This window comes from Gavia stellata, chromosome 3 (genome assembly GCF_030936135.1).
Source record: "Gavia stellata isolate bGavSte3 chromosome 3, bGavSte3.hap2, whole genome shotgun sequence".
NCBI classification, from domain to species: domain Eukaryota; kingdom Metazoa; phylum Chordata; class Aves; order Gaviiformes; family Gaviidae; genus Gavia; species Gavia stellata.
The window spans coordinates 38,901,535-38,924,379 of NC_082596.1; the positions used below are offsets into that span (position 1 = coordinate 38,901,535).

The 22,845-nt window shown below is 46.2% G+C and overlaps 1 protein-coding gene across 4 annotated transcripts in view; it reads right to left on the reverse strand.

Moving 5' to 3' along the window:
• The window catches only part of TRIM55 (tripartite motif containing 55), a 39,069-nt gene extending 24,568 nt beyond the window's left edge, over nucleotides 1–14,501 (reverse strand). For 3 of the 4 annotated variants that reach the window (XM_059836110.1, XM_059836109.1, XM_059836108.1), the window contains exons 1-4: nucleotides 14,168–14,501; nucleotides 13,580–13,752; nucleotides 5,609–5,774; nucleotides 3,403–3,498 (exon numbers count right to left, since the gene is read on the reverse strand). In XM_059836110.1, coding sequence (XP_059692093.1) covers nucleotides 3,403–3,498; nucleotides 5,609–5,774; nucleotides 13,580–13,752; nucleotides 14,168–14,356 — 624 coding nt within the window. In that variant the 5' untranslated portion in view covers nucleotides 14,357–14,501. The remainder of the gene's footprint in view (nucleotides 1–3,402; nucleotides 3,499–5,608; nucleotides 5,775–13,579; nucleotides 13,753–14,167) is intronic. The other variant, XM_009815376.2, reaches the window with a different exon arrangement.
• Between the last annotated feature and the right edge of the window lie 8,344 nt (nucleotides 14,502–22,845).

Here is a 22,845-nt window from a genome sequence, read left to right on the forward strand (position 1 = left end):
AAACCACAAAGACAAGAAGGAAGAATCAGGTTGCAGCCCTACCTTCAGGCACTGATTTTCACATCATTTTTTGAGACATGTGTATTGCCCTTCCAACCAGACAACATAGCATATTTCACTGAGTAAGGACGATGGGTTTGGCGACTGCTTCATCGAGCGCTCTCTAACAAGAACACACTGCACTTGCAAGGAAGGATTTGTGGGGAGGAAATCTGAGACAGGTGATCTATAATGTCTGAGGTCTACCAAATAGAAGTACTTGAGTCATCTGTGTGCCTCAGGGCACACAGATGGGCATAACCTTATTGTGGTTATATCTGGTTGCGGATGGTGGTGATAATTTAAATGTCTTTCCTAGGAACTGAGGCTAAATCAATTCCTCATCGTCATCCCTTGAGGCATAATGCTGAGATCCTGGCAGCACAGGATTATTAACAGTCCCACAGTACTTTTGGAAGTGATAAGACTGATTATTCATAGCACTTGGCCAGAGAGAATCCCACTTTTTTCTTGACTTTCAGCCAAAGCTCCTTCCTACAAGTGGTGACAGTCTGCTCTGTATTGTTCAAAGGAGAAAGCCTTTTGAAGATGGTCGTATGGCCAAAACCAGCTGTCTACATTGAGGGGTGGGGAGTGAATACAGATCTTACTGCATTGACCCAAGTATCCACATCTGCTTCCCAATGAGGAAGACTAGGCTAAACAGGCACTCCTAATTTGAAACTCCTCGCGGGGGGGGGACAGGCTTGTCCTGCTTTTCTGGAGGTCCTTGCCACTTCATAGAAATTCCCGATTAGTGAATTATAAGGTGGGGATAAGGAAGCTTTTGAACAAAGTGAGTTACAGTTCCTGGGTGTCACTCCATTGTTCAGACCTCAAATAATCTTCGTCTCTTCTTTCACTCCTTTCCTAGCTTTCTCCCAGTGTTTCCTTCACCTTTGCTTGTTGCAGACTCCTCTTCAGTTTAGTCTACAATGACCTCCTCTGAAATGTCATTCAGATCACTTATAAAACAACCTTAATTTCAAGACAGGTGTGTGCTATCTTTGCCATTTGACACAGGATAAGTGTTATGGAAAGAAGAGCAAGAGAGTGATAGCAGGGTGCCCTGAGAGATCCTTCCCTATCTCTAAGCTTTAATATACAGTATTTCCTGCCAGCAGATATTACAGAGTTGTGAACCTCAAGAGTGAGAGTGCAAAACAGGTTCCTAAGTGCAAATGCTGAAATACTTCAGAAAAATTCTCTTTCTGTATAAAATGGTCCCATACAAAGTCTCTGTCTGTTGGAATTACCCTAATCAGATTCTGAGTAATGAAAAAGGCTAACAAATACATGACTTTCCGTTCTAAAAAGTTCTCAGCCTTTTTTTTTTAAAGCACAGCTACAGCAAAAAGAAAGGAGTCCTTGCCACTGAGCATGAGTTGCACTGCTTGTTCTGAAGTATGTGTATTGACTGGGCTATGCTATTAGCATTTGAAAGAAACACTTCATTATTTGACTCATTGTTTACACGGCTAAAAGGTAGTTAATTATTTGTTATTGTTTTCCCGTATTTAGCATTTTATATTCCCTGTTTTTATTTTCAGAATAATATGTGAATTTGGTCTACCTTTCCATCAGTAAAAAGCTATAAAAGTATTAATCAGGTTTTTTTGTTTGTTTTTCTCTTTTTTAGGTTTGGATAGGAGCAATAGCTAAACATAGAACTGTAGGCTATTGCTTACTCCAGCTAAAAGGGAAATGATCATGTATTTTCTGCTAAAGCAGATATATATTGTTCTCTGCAAAGAAAGAAGAGACAGTCCTGGATTGTAGCATTATTTCCATGTGTGCACATTTCTCAGCTCCAGCTGTAGCTTTTCATCTTCAAGGACAAACTGATGTCAATTCAGACAAAGCTCCTGTATGGTAGGAAATGTGATTTACTTGAAATGTAACATGGAAGTGCCAAGGTAAGCTCTAAGATCTATTTTCTGCAATCTCTGACTTTAAAGGTGAAAAGCCTGTTAAAACATCTGAAGGTAAAATGGTTGCACTTTCTTTGGGCTTTGAGTTTAAAGGTTAGACTTTAAACTGAGTAGATGACTCTGAGGAAGCTAGTTTCAGAAACTGTTGTATTTATTAAGGTATTTTTAGTGTTTTCTCCATACTTCAGATTAGATGTTTGAAGTTTTGTTTCTGGTTCAGCTAGTTCAACTTAAATGAGTATAAGCTTTTGCTTTTGTATCATTCAAATTTCTGCCGTTAACCTACTTGAAAGGCTTGTTTCTGTCTGCAAAGTCCTGATAGCAGCCAATTTCATCCTTGCAATGTGAAGGCTTCCTGACTATAAAGTTCTGACTGCTGCTAACGCACTCTCTTATTTACTTGGGCTAATGGTTTTATGTTCTTTGAACCAAACTTGGCCATTTTTTGTTCTTCCTTGCTCTGAGGAAATAGGAGCCTTGGGCAATTGTGTACGTAGATTGTGGAATCAGTTTTTCTTACCATTTAGAATCTATACATCTTGGATTAACTTCTTTTTCTGTGCAGTTTCTCCTTTCTGCTCCAGCTCTGAAGGGTCAATATAATTCTAATTGGGCAGAGAGGGATGCAACTCCTTCACTAGATGCTTCATCAGACTCTGATCATAGAATCAATTCATACGAGTTCCTTTCAGCTTATCACTCTGTGATGCTCAAATTGGTCAGAGCTGATATTTATATTTGCATTGCCGGTGCAAACCTCTTGGAGGAAATGAAAATCACTTCTGCTGTTGAATGACACAAACCTAATTCCAGCTCTGTCAGAGCAAGACCTTTACCAGAAAATCCAGACCCACAGTAAGAACCCAAGCTCTTCCCTCCAATGAGCAACAAAAGGCTCCTTAAAGAACAATGTAAGTATATTAAATAACTACTTCTGCACAGGAGGCAAAGTAACCAAAGACAGAGTTCAATGGCATTCTTGGGAGCCATGCTGTGGTTACCCTGTGGCTGAGACTAAGGCTCTGTTCACAGGACCAGTGAGGCCTTAGACTAATACTGGTCTTTTACAGCTTTAGCACATGATCTTAGATATTAAATGATCTGGGAATTGATGGCATTTTGTTGGATCTGCTTTTAACTTCAGTGATATCCTATGCTACTAAGAATGCTGAGCAAGACATGCTGATGTGGATTATCCTTACTCTTTGTCCTCAACCACATGGCCAATGTCAGAGGCAGGGTGCCAAGCAGGACATATCCTTTGGTTGAGGCAGTACAGCTGATACTGTACAAAGCCACAGGTAATGGTTTAGCAAAACAATATGGGAATGCACGTGGGTAAAGCGAGGTCTGTTAAAGAATGATTGTTACCATCAGTTTAAAGGATGTGATTTCACACTGAAATATCTGCATTTAAAGGGGTGGTACCTACCTCAACTGTCTTGCAGGTCTCCTCCAGCTGCGTGACTATCCCTTGCACTCTGTCGTTGCTCCCCACCAGGATTGCAATGCCGTCACTCAGCTCAGACTAGGCAGTAAGGGGAGAGCAAGCAGGAGGGGGTTAGACACCATCCCACTTCAGGGTGGCACATCTAACAGTGGGGAGCAGGGGATAAATGAACCGCGCCAGGGTATTAGCTCTTCTTCCACCAGGATCAAGTAAAATTGGAGCTTTACCTGCCCACAAGTTATCTGCTAGTACTTTGACGTTTGTTTCCTCTACCAAAACACTATGAAAACATTGATATTTTGAAACTTTTCATGGAGAAGAATCTGTGGTTTGGAAAGGGGGAAACACTTTGTTCTAGAAGGCTCTTCTAAATAGTTTTGTCTGAAGTGCTGTGTTTCAACAGCCCCAAAATATTCTCTTTGGGTTTGTTGAGAGAAAAGTCTTTGTCTCTTGGGGTTTTTTTCAGTTTCTGGATCTAGGCATGCCGCTGCGGTATTTCTCTGAGGACTGTAGCTGTTGGCCCTGGAGGAGAGAAGAGATGGCCCATGGACCTGGAGGAACCAGGGCACTACAGAGCCCCTGGCATGATGACAGTGAGTCTGGGGCTGTGGTGAGAGGGGAAAGGAGAAAAGGGGGAGGAAAGGGTGGAGACTGAACCACTGCCATGAGGGAAATGAGTGGAAGAAGGGGATGGCCTGAGTGAGGGGATGGGATGACTGTGAGGTGTCCTTAGAAGAGGAGACACAGAGAAGCTAGTCCCTAGGGAACCTGAGGAGGGTGCTGGGGAGGGTGAGGGGCCCTTGGCACACCACTGTAGTGACAGAGGCAACTGTGTCCGTGGCCTCCACAGCTTTGTAAAGGATCCTTTGAAGCATGTATCCCATAGCCTGTGGGTTATGCCTCCAGTCTTGGACATGACAGCCCCTTTCCACTGGCATGCTGGGAGGGAAACCACTGCTTGCAAATCTCACAGAATCACAGAATCATTAAGGTTGGAAAAGACCTGTAAGATCATCCAAGTCCAACCATCAACCCAACACCACCATGCCCACTAAACCATGTCCTGCCGTGCCACGTCTACACATTTTTTGAATACCTCCAATGATGATGACTCCACCACCCCCCTGGGCAGCCTGTTCCAATGCCTGACCACTCTGTCAGTAAAGAAATTTTTCCTAATATCCATTCTAAATCTCCCCTGGTGCAACTTGAGGCCATTTCCTCTTGTCCTGTCGCTAGTCACTTGGGAGAAGAGACCAACACCCACCTCTCTGCAACCTCCTTTCAGGTAACTGTACAGAGTGATAAGGTCTCCCCTCAGCCTCCTCTTCTCCAGACTGAACAACCCAAGCTCCCTCAGCCTCCACGCAAAGGGAATGATCAGGGGCATGGATTCTGTCCAAGTAATCCCCCTTCTCCCTTCTTTTTTGATTGAAAAGGATGTTTGTAACTACTTTCCTAAAGCGACTTCTCATTTGTAGTTTCCACACACAAGCATCTGTGTGAAAAAGTTGGAGGCTGGGATTGCAAACTTGGCCTGTCTGATTGCTTGCCCCACTGGGGCCCTCCAGAAAAATGAGCTGTTTATCTCAGGAGGATAACCCAGTGAGTCACGTTTTAAATTAATACTGTATTAAAAATAAACAAGTCTTTTACTGGTGACAGCAAGGGCAGAGGATGTTAGGTACATCCTGTGCTGCCAACTATTGAATATTCCTGCATTTACTTGTAGAGGTTTTTCACTTAACTTTTCTTAAAAATCGGACGCTTGAAGGCAAATGTGCCTGATGATAGATATCTATTTAATTTGTAATGCTCTGTTGTCTTTCCAGTTCATGTGTTGGAAATCCCAATTGTTTTTCTGATCTAAAAGCACTGAAAAAAAGAGATTAGGAACCTTGAAAGAGAGATCCTCAGCTTCACACCAAATCACTGTCGAAAATGTTTGCTCACTATACTAACAAAAATTGGGACACTGTAATATCTTTCTGTGTGATCTCTCATAAATTTATTTTACAGTGCTTCTAAACAGCTCCTACAGATTTGTGTGAGCCTTTCACTCACACACAGGAATGGCAAAGGCACCCCCAGGCCCCTTTGGAAACTCGCAGGAAGCCCATGGGAGTACTTTCCTGTTGATAGTCCTGTCAGTTGCTGGGAGGACTATAAGATACAAAAAGATATTTACCTTCTGTTGCTGGTAAACGTTTGTAAGAGGAGCAACTTGACAGTCTTTGTGAGCACCAAAGACTTTGCACAAGGAGCAGGTGGGCATTTCACAGTTCAAACAATAGATATTAATTCTCTCATCTTCGTGCTCTTCGCACATTGGCTGGTCACACTTCCTTTCCGGTCTGCAAAAGAAAACAAGTTTAAAACAAACTTGGTGCTCATGAGTTTCTGATGACAATACTTAGGGTATCAGCATGAAATGTGGTACATTCGTGTAGCAGTGTTAAAGGCTGACCTGAATACGCAGCGTAGACTTAAACCTGCCACACAGGATGACTAAATAGATAGTGGTACAGCTTAATGTCCTGACACAACAGGATGTGGTGACAATATAGCAACATGACTTCATAGGGGGATTCCAGCTGGCAGTGTGACTGAACCCTCACTCATATTTAAAAATGTAAGTAACCTCACTAAGACTGATCTCAGACTACTTGTGTACTTTAATTAGCATGTTGTCCAACATCTGCCTGAAATAGGAAACATATAATTCCTTTAGTGTTCATCACACAAGATGTTGGGCACTTGGCCTTAATGCAGCAAAGCTCTTATGCAGGGGACTAATTTGAAGCAAGAGTTGTAGGTATTGATGGACCTTTATGCCCTTAACTCTCTATCTCTGCTGATGAGCTTTGTGAGGCCCAGGTCAGGACTGTGAATATCAAACAGGACTGAGTCCTTACGGCCTTTATACTAGGCCAGCAATCAAAATAAGGTCTCACACAAATTAATTGTAGCTGGGTAGCATGTGTCTAGCTTGTACAGTGTTGAACTTTTTAATAATGGCTAACTTGATTGTACCAACCACCAAGGGCATGGGTTACACAAGAAGCGTTCCTCTCATGTGCTAAGCCAGGAGCTGTCACCAGACTATAGCTCAGTCCTGATGTTCTTTTCACCAAAATGATTTAGCCATATACACACAAGTCAATCCCTGCTATTTTAGGAACTAATAGAGCTGTAGCTTCCTTTAAACAAACCAGTTAACTGACATTCCCAGTGTAAGTGAAAGCTCTGGTCCAGTCTGCGTGGGCAGGCTGATGCTTTTCTGAGCCCATGCTTCAGGCTTAGCACTCTGAGCACATCTGCGGCAAGCATGTGAGTGTGTGAGGATGTGGTACCAGAGCACAGGGTTAGTAGATAGGTGGAGGGAGTCTGCCTGAAGGTTCAAGCCTCCAAAGGTTGCCACTCCTACTGTGGCAAAGTTAAATCTGTCCAATATAAGTCATCATCCCCTTCTGCTACCATTTGGAAGGAGGACTATGACTTACCAGTAGCAAGTGGAGCAATGGCATCATAGAAATATATTTTTTTCATCATTAGATAGAAAAGATTTTCCAAAACTATAGAATTTAATGGAACAAAATGGGAACAATTTTTTAAAAGCCATTCTACAGAGCTCTGTAGCAACCAGTCATTCTATACATAAGTTTAAAAGTTTATGGAAGGATCATTATTTTAGACTATATTGCAACAGAGTTTTCCATAGTTTGGTAGAATGGACGTGGCATTTATTTTTTAGTGACAAAGTACAGGTTTTCTCTTCTGATCTTAAAACATGGAATGGAATGCGATCAATGAAATGAATGTAAAAAAAAGGTCAAGCAACAAAGAAAATGTCTCATGCATTCACATTTTTTAATTTCAAGAGGGCACTGGAATTTAAGGCGTTCATAAGGAAAATCTGTAATTTGCCATATAGCACAATATACCACAATAAAACAACATGGACACTTCTGAAAGAAGCCTGCATTATTTAGGTCAGATTTCCAGTATACATTTACATAAGGCACTCAGTGTGTCAAATCCAGCATCATTTCAACGCTAGTCAAAAGAGGTGTGTCTCCACTATAAAGAATGCCTTACATTGTTTGCAGATGACTGCAAACAGCCCCTAATGTATTCATGCTGTAATGCACCAGTGGGAGGGCCCGCATGTGAGGGCAATAACAGACAATGAATTTCAAAGTGATTAATTAAGCCTGAAATAGCTGTTCTTCCTGCAAATATTTACAAGACCAGAACCAGAAACTACTAGAAAGTTATTTGACACTGGAATGGTGCCACTAGCATGAAAGACACATCACACAGGGCAAAAAGGCAACGGTGTCAAGCAAGTTCAGCCAGAAGTAGCCAACCTTCAAAGGTGCCGCAAAGAGCTGGAAGAAACCTGGCAGAACTCCCTGAACTAGTGGGGCTCTGAAGACAGTGACAGAAGACTAGAAGTAAACAGATCTACAGTCTCCTCCCTGGCTGCGCAAAAGGAGAGATTTTTTAGCAGAACATTCTCTGACTTCAGAGGGGATCCTCTAGGTCTATGTTGGTATAGCGAAGGCCAAAACACAACCCCTAAGTTTAAAACGAAAGATTAAAGAGTAGCCGATAGGAAAATGACAGCATGGCTTTAGCAGAAGAAAAGATTCATTACAGATGTGCTTGTCACCAAAGAAGTGGCAGGTATCTGAAATGGCCTAATGGCTTTGTGCTCTCATTCTCGGACTCTGCTCTTTGAGATGCTAAGTCTGTGTTTGACTGCTACAGGCTTATTCTTTTCCGTTAAAATTGGTTTGAACCTTAACGTGTGGAGCATTGTGCATGTTTTATGGAGAGGAGGATTCTCAGTACTAGTGAGGCCATACCTGGAGTACCGGGTCCAGTTCTGGGCTTCCCAGTGCATGAGGGACATGGACATACCCAAGAGAGTCCAGCAAAGGGCCCTGAAGATGTTTAAGGGACTGGAGCATCTCTCCTATGAGGAAAAGTTGAGAGAGCTGGGACTGTTCAGCCTGGATAAGAGAAGGTTCAGGGGGATCTTAACAATGACCTTGATCTTATCAATACTGTCAGGTATCTAAATACCTGAAGGGAGGGTGTAAAGACAGAGCCAGGTTCTTTTCAGTGGTGCCTGATGACAGGACCAGAGGCAATGGACAGAAACTGAAACACAGGAGTTTCCCTCTGAACATCAGGAAACACTTTTTCACTCTGAGGGAGACCAAGCGCTGGCACAGGTTGCCCCGAGAGGCTGTGGAGTGTCCTTCTTTGGACATATTCAAAAGCCATCTGGACACGGTCCTGGGCAACTGGCTCTGGGTGGCCCAGCTCGAGCAGGGAGTTTGGACCAGGTAACTTCCAGAGGTCCCTTCCAACCTCAGCCATTCTGTGATTCTGTGAGTTGGTGAGGAAATGCAAAGTTCCTAGGCACTTAAAGGAGTACACTGTAATGAAGGACATAGTAAGACCTTAGCAAAACTGCTGTTTAATTAGAAAGCATGTTTTCCTTAGGATTTATACAAATCCAGAATGGTCTCTATTGAAATCCTGAATCCAATTTTGGTAGTGTTTTTACTGAGGACCCTGAGATAGCTGTAGACCTTCCAGTACCGTCACATCACCTAGTGCCTGCACCTGGTCAAGCAATGGAGAGAATCTGCATAACTGTATGAGGCACGCTCAGGTCATTAGTGAGGATATTACGCTGTATTGGCCCCAGTATCAATCTTGGGCATAAATGACTAATGACTGGCCTTCACCTGACTTTATGCTGCTCACCATAACCCTTTGAGTCTGGTAATTAAGCCAGTTTTCAGTCCACCTCACTGTTCACTGTCCACTCTAGACCTTATTTTATCAGTTTGTCAATAAGGATGTTATGGGAGACAGTGTCAAAAGTCTGGATAAACAACATCCACTGCTCTCATTCACGGACTTAGTCATCTCATTATAAAAGACTATCAGATTGGTCAGGCATGATTCCCCCTTCATAAATCCATGCTGACTATTTCTGATCACCTTCTTGACTTTTATATGTTTGAAAATGGTTTCCAGGAGGGTTTGCTGCAACACCTTTCCAGGGATCAGTGTGAGGCTGACCAGCCTATAGTTCTTTGCATTCTCCTCCTTGCACTTCTTGAAGATTGGAGTAACATTTGCTTTCTTCCAGTCCAGTCCTCAGGAACCTACCCTGATTACCACAAGCTGTCACAGATTGTTGAGAGTGGCCTTGCAATGACATTGGCCAGCTACCTCACCATTCATGCATGCCTCCCATCAGGATGTCCAGGTTTTTTTAATGTTCCCTAACCTGATCCCCTCCACCAAGGGTATGTCTTCCTTGCTCTAGATTTTCCCACTGGTCTCAGGGATGTGGGATTCCTGAAGGCCAATCTTACCAGTAAAGACCGAGGTGAAGAAGGCATTGAGTACCTTTGCCTTTTCCCTGTCTTTTGTTACAGGACTCCCTGCTCCATTTAGCGGAGGACCCACACTTTCCCTAGTCTTCCTTTTGCACCTATAGAAGCTCTGCTTGTTAGCCTTAGCTCTTCTTGTTAGCTGTCCCTTGCCAGATTCAGCTCCAGGTGGCCTTTGGCTTTCCTAACTCCATCTGTACATGCTTGCACAGCATCTCAAAATATTTGAGTCACCTGTCCATCTTTTTTTTTTTGCTTCTTTTTTAATATTTTATCAGGAGCTCCTTGTTAGTCCATGCAGATAACCTGCCACCATTGCTTGAGTGCATTCTTGAGCTTGGAGGAGGTGATACTAGAAATCAACCACAATAATAAGCTCTCCCAAAAGCAGTGAAAAGTCCATCAATACACAAGGTAGAAATGGGGCGTGAAAAATGAGAAGACCAAAAAAGATCATATGGACATAGGACTCTTGCAGCTCCATTACACTAGTATTGTTGCGAATGCCTGGCCCAAGAAAGCCATCGGTGCAGGTGGACTTGGGTCTTTGGGGTGGCTTGGAGAAGATCCAGGTGCTATCTCTCCTCATCTCTTTTGCTTGGTCCCTCACTTGGCGACACAGATCCCTGCTGATACCCACCACCTGGAAGCCCATGTCCCTGATCCAGCCTATCTGAGATCCCCAGGTGTCCCTGCAGCCTGTCCTGGAGAGCCACATCCTCCCTCAGGAGCTCTGGCTGAGGTCTCTGAGGTGTCCGGGATAGCTGCTCCTGACAGTGCTGGCTACCCCATCCTGCAGCACATCACCACGGTTGCAGAGCCCACGCACACTGCTCTCAGCACAGCGCCTGGTCCCTGCTGTGCACACTGCTGCACACACTGCTCCATCCGTGCTTGGGGCTGCAGGCACAGCCTGTACCTTGGGCTTTCCCTGGTAGGTGCAAGGCAGAAAGAGTGCTCGACCCTCCCTGATCAGGATTCAGCTGGTAAAACCACCCAAAGCACCTTTTGATCAGAAATAGCCAGCTGAGCTCGTTAGAGGCTGCCAGAGCTCGCAAGAAGTCACGGCCTCCTGTTGCTACCCTTCCCTGGTAGCAGCAGGCACCTTGATATTCCTCAGATAGTTCAGGTAATCAGTGGCCTACAGACTTTCAAACATTGGTTTAATATTTTAGCCAACTCTATTTCCACTGGGTTCAGTCCCTTGCCTGTCTTTAAAGCTTTGTAGGACCCACATCCTGCTTGAAGATTTCTTTCCTTGTGTTGCTAACAGATTCTAAAATGGCAACAGGCTACGCTGCCATCAGCTGGAATTTGATGAGCAATGAGATAAAAGACCATATGATATAATTTTTAGTAATAGGGGGGGCTACAGACTCTCCCAACCCCATAGCCCAGCTCCTGCCCCAGCTTTTATTTAAAAAAAACCAATTCCTTAATTCACATAGAAGCTCAAATTTTAAAAAAATATTTTTGAAAGAAATTATTTTTGCCTAAGCAGGAGACAAAGTTTGCTCCCTAGCTGAATTCCTCTCACTCTCCTAAGTTCATGTGAAATGCAGCTGGGAGCTAGCATCATTCTGGCATACACAGTTACGGTGAATTATACCCGCAGGAGGACTTGAGGGGAAGAAGCTCCTGTCTGGAAATCACAGGTGCTACCAGTTTGAAGGGTTGTCTTGGGAAGAAACAAGGAGGCAAAGGTCACATCTCACCCTTCCTCTTACGTACCTCTGCCAGACCCCAGCCCTCAGTTTGGAAGAGACTGGTACAAAAGGAAGAAGTGGAGAAGACTTGATTTCCATTGACTTTTTGGGAGTGGGAGGGCATGGGGTAAAGCCATGGCAGATCTTGCTCATGCTCTCATGGGAGCCTGAGGAACGTTAGGCAGAGGGAGATAAGCAGCTGAGGCTACAAAGTGCGAAATAGTTTAGATAATGCTGTTATGCATTGCCGCTGCTACATAACACTGATGATAACTTTCATTCTAAGGACATACATGAAGGTTAAATAAGCGCCTTAACAGACTAAATAAATGAACCTTTTGGAAAAATATCTAAGCAAATATATATTCATACTTGTATTTTTTTTTCTGTTTTCCCCTTTTATTCATGGTGTTGTGTTTTACTTTCGTGGAATTTAAAAAAAACCTACTAAATTTCTTATATTTCTGTTTAACTGAATTTTGTTCCAATTGCCCGTGAACTACATGGGAAAAGGAGCTGCATTTCTTTATTTTTTAAGTTAAATACAACCGTGATCTGAAAAAAACCCAAAATCAAGAAAGACGTGAGGCCACATTTTGATTTTGGTCAAAAGCAAAATCCACCACCGTAGCTTTGCTGATCCATTTCCTCCGAGATTTTCCTGACTAAAATAATATTTGGGTATCAATGACACACACAAGGGTGGCTGACCTTCCCTTGGCACTGAGTGCGAAGGGCAGCAGAAAGGACAATTTTAAGCCAACTTTGTGCTCTCTGACGCTTTGGAGCTTCAACCTATGGCCAGCTACAACAGTCCCTGAAGGGATTCAAACAGCCAAGAACAGCCAAATCCAGCGCCGGGCTCTGAAATGTCCTCTCTGCTGGTGACTGTCCTCCTCTACTGGAGGAGGGTAGAAGTGCCCTAAGCCACCCGAGGCGCTGGGCTCCAACGGTTGTGTCCACCTACTCCAGTGATATCGCCTCATTGTCCCTGTGAAACCCAGCTCCTTCTTGGGGTGGGATGGGCAGACTGTCAGGTAGCACGGCCAGGATTACGCCTTCCTTCAGGTGTACAAAACACCTTGCCATACAAAACTGACCCTATGGATGCGTGCTGGTGACAACAGGTGGCTTCCCTGGGTGAGAGCTGCTTGCTTGGCAGTTTGGGACGAGGCTTAGCTTCCCCCCTACTAAGTTCCCCAAAGTGGTATCATGCATCTGACCCATCCCAGGGCAAGAGAGACGAGAACACGTTTTTCTATTGCTGGATCCATTACACACCCAATGCAGGCAATTAACATTCAGGAGTAATCTTACTTTTTAGGATTAACCCATTTTTCTGCCCTGGGGTTTTGATTCTTCTGCACGGCCACACAGCACCGATACGTATTATTTCTGGCTATTCCTTCTCTTTTATGGAGTGCTAAATAAGACTTGATTTCATGAGTTCCCATCCCAAGCTGACAGGAATGGAGAATTTTTTATTGAGTTTTGATTTGACATTATGATGCAGGGTATCTTCTATGTGAAATTCAGTTTTCTTCTTGTTTGCACTGTCTGTCCCTCAGGATTTTCTAACAAGATTTGAAATTTCTTTCCCTTCTTTAGCATGAGAACACACAGGTTAAAGACAAATAAGATTCATCTGAACTGTTTTTAAAATAAACGACTGTGAACCTAGCTACTTTTCCCTTATTCATGTGTGCAGCCATGCTGACCTCAAGGGCTCTGCTTGCATGGGTAAGTGTTGCTCATGTGAATAAGCACGGCACAATCCTCTGCTGGAAGTGGAAGCAGGAAAATTCAGCATCTATTTGGATACGGTTTTCTGTGTTCAGCGAGAGCTGACTCCATTGCGCAGCAAACAGACAAGCATGCGTGGCAGCACGGTCCCTTTCCACATTTCCAAGAGAGAAAGCAGCTACGTCATTTTGTGTGACAAACAGAAAGACCAGAAGGCCACCGCAGTCTCCTAAGCCATGTCTGCTTTTGTGGCAAACCTCCTCTGAAGGGTACACGTTCACTCGTTACCTTGTGGACTCCTGCTTGTAGATGTCGATGATGTTCTCCACCAGCAGGTTCCTCTGCAGCCCGTAGACGCCATGCCGGTCCAGGACCACTTCGTGCCTGCAGGAGGGACAGCGAAAGCGGCCTCCCGACGCCACGGTTGTGCCTCCCCTGGTCGGCAGGTAGGGGTTGGAGGCCTGCTCTTGCCAAGCAGCACAAGGAGAGGTGAGTAAGGCCATGCAAAACCATGAAAACCTCTTTCAAAAGCACCGGGGCAAAAACACGCTTGTAGCAAACCATTTGTCAACATGCCGAAGGAGAGGGTAGGTCCAACAAGCCGCCCCCGGGAAAGCGCCTGGCGACTGCAGGGTGAGGGGCCGGTTCCTCAGCTCACACAGGCGGCCATGTCCCCGCAGCTATAACAGGTGACGCTCTAATCCGCTACGAGCTCAGGCCGGGCCCCCAGGGATGCTGAACTTCTGCTTTAAATCACTCGCCCCTAGTCTTACTGACTGTTAAAAGCGATTCACTAAAACATGTAAAAATCTGCTTTTCCACTAATTTCAGCCAGTGCCGCTTGGGAAGCAGAGCTTTCTGCGGGAAGAAACCTACCTGGAAAATGTCGCTGGCGCATTTCCGACAGAGGTTGTGCTGACAGGGCAGGATGACCACAGGCTTGGTGAACATCTCCAGGCAGATGGGGCAAATCAGCTGTTTCTCCAGGTTATCCATGGTTTGCTGCTCTTTGGAGAAGGACTTGTAGTTCAGGGAGGTGCTCATCCCTAGCTTTTCCAGGGGCATATGCTCAGGATCGCAGCCTCGTGGAGGGGTTTCCGGGTTAATTTCCCTTGAAATAAGTCCAAGACTGCGCTGCGATCAGAGGCTCTCTGGGTTGCTCTGGCTGGAGGACATTGTTTAAACGAGGGGCCGAAGGGAGCCGGGGCTGTTTTTAGCAGCACGGCGTCACAAGATGCCATCCTGCCGTGCCCATATAAGCGCGTGAGAGGAGGACAGGCTGGGACAGGTGATGGCTGACGGGGGGACGGGGGGGTGGCCGGCAGGGCCCTGGCTCTCCTCACTCGCACACAGCAGCCTTCACCCCCTGAGGAGGAGGGTGAGCGATAAGCAAACGCAATCCACTCCCCCCCTTATCTCTGCACGGTGGCGGAGAGCATAGGGCTGCCCCAATCTGCCCAGCCACAGGCTGCAGCCTATTAAATACTGTTTTGAGGAAGCAGCTGTGGCTGTGAGATGCAGGACATAATTTTGCCCGTGTGTTTCAGCCGGATCCAGGATCATGCCTTTCCAAGGTGGGAAGCACACATGGGATTGCTGGAGAAGACAATAGGAGTGATGGCTGCGCCGGAGCTCAGACACTTCAGGGCATAAACACTTCACCACCTTGAAAACCAGTTAAAAAAAATTGCCTGCCTATAACTGTGCTTAAGTTTCTTCTGCTATGATTTTTTTTTTTTTTTAGGAGCTGTAACATAAGAATCTAACACAACTATTCAAGCCATTAACTTCACAGAGGCTTAAATATGCACCAAAAACATTATTTGAATTTGCTGATGGGAAAGAGACCGAAGAAATACAGTATGAAAAGCTTTCACTTGTACTGCTAGAGAATAGGTGCTAATTGTATATGCTCTCTCTCTCCGCACAGTTTAATTCAAATATATTTTAGTTTTGGGCACTGCTGTGTTTATATCTGTTTATTAGACACTGATATCCCTCTCAGCTTGGCACGTGTTCCAGAGTTATTTTTAAAATGACAATTTCCCAGATAATCTGTGGCATGTGATGCCTGATCTTAAGGGAAAGCCATCTGTGCTTCTACTTGCCAATAATTTATCACACAACTGTACAAGCAATAAATATCTCATCCTCATATTTAAGCCAAAGTCCCTGCGTGTACTGTATAAAATCACTTTACCACTGTACTGTACATGTAATCAGAATATCATCTTCTCTTTTAATCAATAACTACAATACTTTCTTTGTTAAGTGTCTTGTAGAAAGCTCTCATGTTTGTTCTACCTCATGACTGTACAGGGTTTACATCTGAAATATGCTACAGAGCGGCTGAGTGAGTACCCTATGTGTCCAGGGGCAGACCCCGACTCCAAAGCAGTGCCCTTTATCTGCATGCAACACCAGAATCACAGAATCACAAAGGTTGGAAAAGACCTATAAGATCATCAAGTCCAACCATCAACTAACACCACCATGCCCATTAAACCATGTCCCACAATGCCTCGTTCACATGTTCCTTGAACACCTCCAGTGACGGTGACTCCACCACCTCCCTGGGCAGCCTGTTCCAGTGTTTCACCACTCTCTCAGTAAAGAAATTTTTCCTAATATCCAGTCTGAACCTCCCCTGGCGCAACTTGAGGCCATGTCCTCTTGTCCTGTCGCTAGTCACTTGGGAGAAGAGACCAACACCCACCTCTCTGCAACCCCCTTTCAGGTAGTTGTAGAGAGCGATGAGGTCTCCCCTCAGCCTCCTCTTCTCCAGACTGAACAACCCCAGCTCCCTCAGTCGCTCCTCAGAAGACTTGTGCTCCAGACCCCTCACCAGCTTTGTCGCCCTTCTCTGGACACGCTCCAGCACCTCAATGTCCTTCTTGTAGCGAGGGGCCCAAAACTGAACACAGTCTGGAAACTGTGCACTTCAGAGAAATATAAAAGTGAAGGTTTTCACTGATTTCTGCATGAAAATGAATACTATCCTCTGCATGCCATGGCAATGGCATTTTATTTTCAATGCCTTGCATATTTTTAAGTGTTTGGTGAAATCCTGCACCCATTTGCAACCCACCAAGATGGAATTTCTCCTGTGTAAATATACATATTTGTCAGCAGTCACATAAAAACAAATAGATTTTTCTGAAGCCTTGCATTCACGGGAAATTTGTGATAGCTTAGTAAACCCATTTGAAATCACACCTTCGCTTTGACTGCCTGATGCAGATGAGAGTTGGGAGCCGAGCGGGAGAAGTTGCTCCGGCAGCTGAGCTGTGGACAGCTGGGGCTTTGGCAGGGCTGGTGGGGAGCTTTTCCTGGCAGCAGCGAGAAGATATGTCTCTTCTTCCCTTCCCCTCCCCGGCCAGGTCAGAGGTGACTTTCACGTCTGGAGGAATTTGAACGCCTCATTTCTACCCTCCTAACTCTGAGTCAGCTGCCCCTTGTGCATCAAAACCTGCTTTAATAAGGGGCTTTAATTAGATGAGGAAAGCCGTTCTTGCCTGGCAAGGCAGGAACTTCCACCTCTCTGCACAGACAGAAACAGAGAAATTCTGGGAGGAAAAGCTGAAGGTTAAAAATGTCAGTGCATGGAAACACCTGCGTATGGTGATGTAGGGAAGGGGGTCTTCACGGCATGGAAAAAAGCTGGGGGATCGTGCTGCTGTGCCAGCACTTTGGAGACTGAACTAAGGCACCTCTCAGGTTGTAACGTGCCTCTGGGACGTAGTTCTGGTGAATTTATACTTACACAAGTAGCCCACAAAAGCCTTCTGCTAACAGGCTGAGCATGACACCTGAAGCATCTGCAGAGGACATCTGATGGCAACAAAGTGAGGGACAGTCTGCTGCTGGTTTTTCCCTTTCTGTGTACTGAAGCATGCTGAAATGGAAGAGATAATAAGCAGCACAACCACAAAAAGGAGCCGACAAAACAAAGATAAACCCACCTTCTGCAGCCAGGCCTAAGCTGAAATATTTTTCTGGCAGGAATAGGTAGTTCAGACACGTGATTTTTCTGTTAAAGTATTATGAACCACAGCAGTGATTGCTAGGTAAAGAAAGGCGGAGGCTTGGCCGTGCTTGCAAAGGCTGGATGAGAAGTGCCGGGAAAGCCACGCATTGTATGACCGTGCTGCAACAAGGAGGAAGAGAAGAGCAAAGCCCAAGAGGCTGCGGTGCCATGGGATGGTCCTGCAGCTGCTGGCCTTCAGCAAGGATTGCTTAGGCTGGACTTCGAAGGACTCACACCGAGGAAGAGCCTGGCACCCTCCTGTCTCTCCCTGGCAGCCCTGTCACCCTCCTTTCCCTCCCCTTCCACACCCACAAGGGAAGACCACCAGAACGCACAGCTGTCCACCTCCAAAGTCACCAAGCCAAGCCATCTCTCAAGGGACTAACAAAGGGCAAGAGGACCTGCTTTAACTCCACTCCTGGACAGAAACTCTGGATGTCTGCCAGCTACCACCAAGAAGAAAATATCATTTTTAATGATTTTTTTTTGCAGCATTGCTTGGCCAGGAATGTTACCTGGCTTTGCTGACACAACCAGAACACTAGTTCCTAGAGATATGCTCGCTTTTACAGACATTGCTTCTAACTCCTCTATTTTTGCAGCTGAATAACAGCTTGCAGGATGTGGACTGACAGCCAGGAGAGCCTGGAAGGCTGGCTGCAAAGCAGTGGGTTTAGGAGAGGGATTTGGAGGAGGAAGAAGTTGAGCGATGTCCAGGTTCAGGTTTCAATGCCATAATGACATCCCTGGGTTTTGCATTCACAGAATTCCCCTCGTCAACCTCTTATCATGTACCAGTGCAGTGAAGTTTTCATGTGTCAGTCACTGAAAATTTGCCCTGTGGCTCTCTTGCATGACTGGAAAACAAAGAGAAAAAGCGTGGTTTTGCCAGAGGATAACTCCCATGTGGCTTACCTCCCCACCAAGCCCAGCAGAGACAAAGCCCATTCTGCAAGCACCAGGCTGCTTGCCCAGGCATCCTCACTCGGACGCAGTGGGTGGCATGGAGCATCCCGGTCCACGGGGCGACGGTGCCCTGGCCTGCTGCTGCCCCGCTGCTGCCCCACTGCTGCCCCACTTCCCGTCTGTCCTCAGGGACAAGCAAGCACCGTGCCACTCCTGCCACCCATCCCAGGGCAGGCCGGCCTCTCCACTGGCATCTGCCCCCCTCCTGCCCTGGCCAAAGCCTAAAGCGGGTGGGCAGCTGCCCATTGCCCATCGCCCCCGGGGCAGGGGTCGACACACACCACCCCCCCGCCCCGCACCCCCAGCAGCTCCCCACACTCCAGAGGCTGGTGGCACTCACCTGAGGGCTTTGCGCAAGAGCTCAGCTGCTGGAAGAGGACAGGGCTGGTGAGTGCCCTTGCAGGGCAAGAGAGGGGAGAAGCCACTGCCGCTGTGCGGGGGGACCCCCAGACCCACCTCCCCGTCTCCCCCCAGCTTTGCCCTGCCTTCCTTACCTCTGGCGAGAAGCCCTGGCTGCCTGAGCAATACTGCATCCTAACAAGGACGAGGCTGCTGCCTCCATTTCTACTCACCCAAACGTGAGCGTGAGATTTAGAGTAAAATGACTGTGCGGCCTTCCCCTCTCCCCATCCTGCTAATGCTGCTTGTTGTTTTGACTGAAAATATTTGCATTTTTAGCCAAGCATCCTTCAGGGATGCAGGGAGGAGGCTCTCCATCCATCTCACCTTTCGTCTGTGCCCATTTACCCTGCAGTGAGCAATCCTCAGCAGCGGGTGGTGAGCACCGGCATTCCCACCTACAGCAGGCATGTTGCAGAAACTCAATTTTCACTTACATTTGCAGCAGCTTCCTAAGCAGATGAGCCAGCTATAAGATGAATCCCTCATACCTATACAAGTGCAAACTGCAAATGGTATCTTGCATTTCATGATTTTATTTTCATCACTAAACATCCCATGATAAATACCGAAACTACCCTTATACGTGACTCAATTTATGCAGCAAAAGAGCCTTTGCAACAGAGACAAGTGCTTTCAAACACAGTTTTGAGACTGACATTTTTCCACTCAGCATATATATTTGTCTTTGTGTACCTCATATGTGATGATAGACCATATGCAACCAGTGTTTGGAGACCTTCTAAAAGCAGTCTGAGCGACAGTTTCAAATCTCCAGGAACACAAGGCGCAGCACAGGAGATAATGACATCTTTCAAAATTTCCTTTTGCACATACAAAATCACAGCAGCAGGGGCAAGCTCAAAGCATTTCTAAGGGTGAGTCACTTGGAGCACATCAAATGTGCAGGAGCACAGGATTTCAGGGACAAGCTACAGTCAGAGGGATGTCTACACTTTTCTTTCAAATAGGGTATGGACACCTACCTGAGCTGAATTATGCTCGAAAGCAGTGTTCTCTGGGTTTGTCCATGCTCAAGGAGCTTCTACAGTTTGCAGCAGACAGACAGAAACATGGGATAAAAGGTTGTCATTTCTGTTCCAGATGCATCAGCAGTACCAACATAAATTATAGCAGACAAACCTCAGAGACTTGGATTAAAAGACCCTGAAATGGGGAGAGTCCATGGCTGGACTCCATCGGGGAGTCACAGAATCACAGAATCACAGAATCACTAAGGTTGGAAAAGACCTGTGAGATCATCAGGTCCAACCATCAACTAACACCACCATGCCCATTAAACCATGTCCCACAATGCCTTGTCCACACGTCCCTTGAACACCTCCAGTCACCGCTGCACGCCGTGGCTTTGCCACGGGCGGGACACCAAGATGTGGTGTCGCTGCTCCTGGCTGCCTGCCTGGGAGAAGGAGGGTCCTGTGGCTTCCTGCTGCCCTCCAGCAATGCCAGCAGGCCAGCGTGGACCCAAGAGTCACCTGGCTGTAGGGGTCACAGGGAAAAAGAAAGTTCTCCCAACAGAAAGTCCTGGTTTCTTCACAGTCCTTGAGACCAGGATGAGAAATGGTGGCCAGGCCATACCTTCAGGGAGGCAGCGTGACCCCAAACGGTGATTAAGTCAAGAGGTTTATCATCTTCCCTGCAATTATCTGTATTCTCAAAAGCCTCAAAAATGGTGAGCGTGAAAAGACAGGCTGCCGGTGTTGTGGAATAACAAATGTGAGATTAGCAGTTCAGCATCTCCCCGAGCCATACACTTTACAAGGCCAGAGGTTCCCAAACCCTCATCCCCTCAACACATTACTGCTACAGAGAGATCTACATTTCACATGCAAGGCGTAAAAGTATGTCCAAAGCACTGCATGGAGGAAATACTGCATGTGGGGAAAAAATAGCCCCACACTACTGCCTACCTAAAAATAGCTCCTCTCCAGGTCTAGGGACAAGTTTCATAGATAACAGGCACAGGCTTGCTTTTCCACACCCCCAAATATGCCCTGCAGTGAGAATGAGACGTGAAGGAAGAGATGATATAAATAAAACAAAGCCAGCAACAAAAATGGGAGGATCCCGCTTCCTCTTGGAGAGTAAACGACCGAGTGCTTTAGTGTCTTAGCACAGTCCCCTGCTTTGCAAATGCAGCCCTGATCCTTTCCCCTCTACTTTGCTACCACAGAGTCCCATGGGAGCCTTTTTGTAAATCATCACTAAACATCTCCCCTGTAACCAGAGAGGAAGGAATGATGGCTCCTCCCCGAGTTCCTGCATTTTATGGAATAAGGCGGGTATTTAGTGCTGCATTAGCAGCGGAGGAGTCGGTACTGTGACAGCAGGGCTGGACACAGGTGGCACAGTGGTGGCAGCGGTAGGGGTCTTCCTGAGCATACCAGAATTTAAGGGAAAGGCAATTGTAGAGTTTTAGCAGTAGGAATTTTGACTGGGGCAAAGATTTCATTTCTGCTCTGGCCTTAGCCTGTAGCACTCCCCTTTAAACCCTGCTGCCGCAATCCCCAGCTCTGTTGTTAGGAAAAGAGAGCGATGTTCAACAGAGGAGCGACTTGCGTTTCACAGCACAGATCCAGCTCAAGCTTCTCAGCTGGCGTCAGCTCATCACTTTGCAGAGATACAGCCCTCTCCCAGTGTCATGTTTCTCTCCAGCCTTGGTCTACTCAACATCAGCCACTCTTGATGCTATTTCAGTATGTACCCTCCATAGCTCAGCTGGGAGAGCAGAGGAGTGCAGGTATTTTTTTCTCCAGGACAATGCTGAGGTCTGTACTTCACAGGAGAGACTGGTTTTATGGTTACACTCAGTGCATGACTTTACACCATGTCAGAGACCTGCTGAGACTCCATCCCAGGTCCCTAGGCTGGTCTAGGTTATATTTTCATCCATCCTCATCTTGAGAGTCATTCCTCCAGGACAGAATAGAGATGCAGTGCTGGAAGAGAAAGGATTGATCATTATGCTATTACAGTTAAACAAAAATATTGGGTGTGGGGGCAAGAAGGTTTTCAGACAGCAAGGCATTACCTGACCCAGTCAAGCACCTGCTTAGCACCAGTGGCAGTGGTGGTACCTCTGTCCTCTAGCTTTTTTCCTCTGCTGTATTTCAGATTTCTCTCTGTTTTCCTTTCATGTCTTCCTTTGCCCTGCAAATGCTTTTTAGGTGTATAGCAAATCCAGCATGACCATTCATTTCTGAGCGCCAATGCCTTTTTTCTTTTGAAAGTCAGATTAGAAAAGCAAGTTTGCCTTTGGACATTTTCCAGGCAAGTTCTTTCCCCCACTCCCTCACATGAGATTCATGTGAGCGTTGGGGAGCACAATGCATGAGGGAGAGATGCAGGTGTTGGCAAAGGCAACAACAGCTGGAAGTGCCTTCAAGCAGGGCAAGAGTTGAATGAACACACTTTAAGCTATGATCAGGGACACCGTCCGCTGTGATGTTGTGTTCACTGTACCAAGCAGCAGTCTATCAGGTTAACATCCTTTTGAATTATCACTTCAGGAAGCATCTCAAGCACACGACCCATGCCCACACACACGGTGTTGTGTCCCCCTCTCCCATCAGGGTGTTCGCTTTCTGATTCTGGCTGAGTTTAGGGAATGCAAGGGAAGAAAGGTCAGACAGCAAGTCCTTTGGCCACAGAACAAATCAGATTTTGGGTGCCACTTCAAAGGCTTTGACCTTGCCACCGAAGGGTCAGCTTTGCAGTAAAATTTGTGTTTTGCATGGAAAGCCAAGGTCGGGCTGCCTGAGGACGCACATGTCTCACCGTGAAGTCCTACACCCCCACAGTCACGGTTGGGCAATATGAACCAGTAGTTCATGGCAGCAAACTGCTTCACAGTAATCTGTTACCACTATCCGGGGAGAAACCAAAGAGTTTGGGGCTTTCTCTCCCCACTCCCCCCCATTCTCCCCCTGCCTCTACCTCACCCAGCCAAGTAGAGCCTCTCCCCAGCCCGGAGGGTGACCCAGCCATCAGCGGGGAGGGAAGCTGCTCTGCCACAGGTACAAAGTCAGTCCTCTGATGGATCCGCTTGTTGCAAGTTTTGCCTCCTTGTGTCACTTGTGTTGCTGTTTTTCTAATGCTGTGAGGTCAGATCTCCCTCATCTCTGCCCCGTTGGCAGGTGTG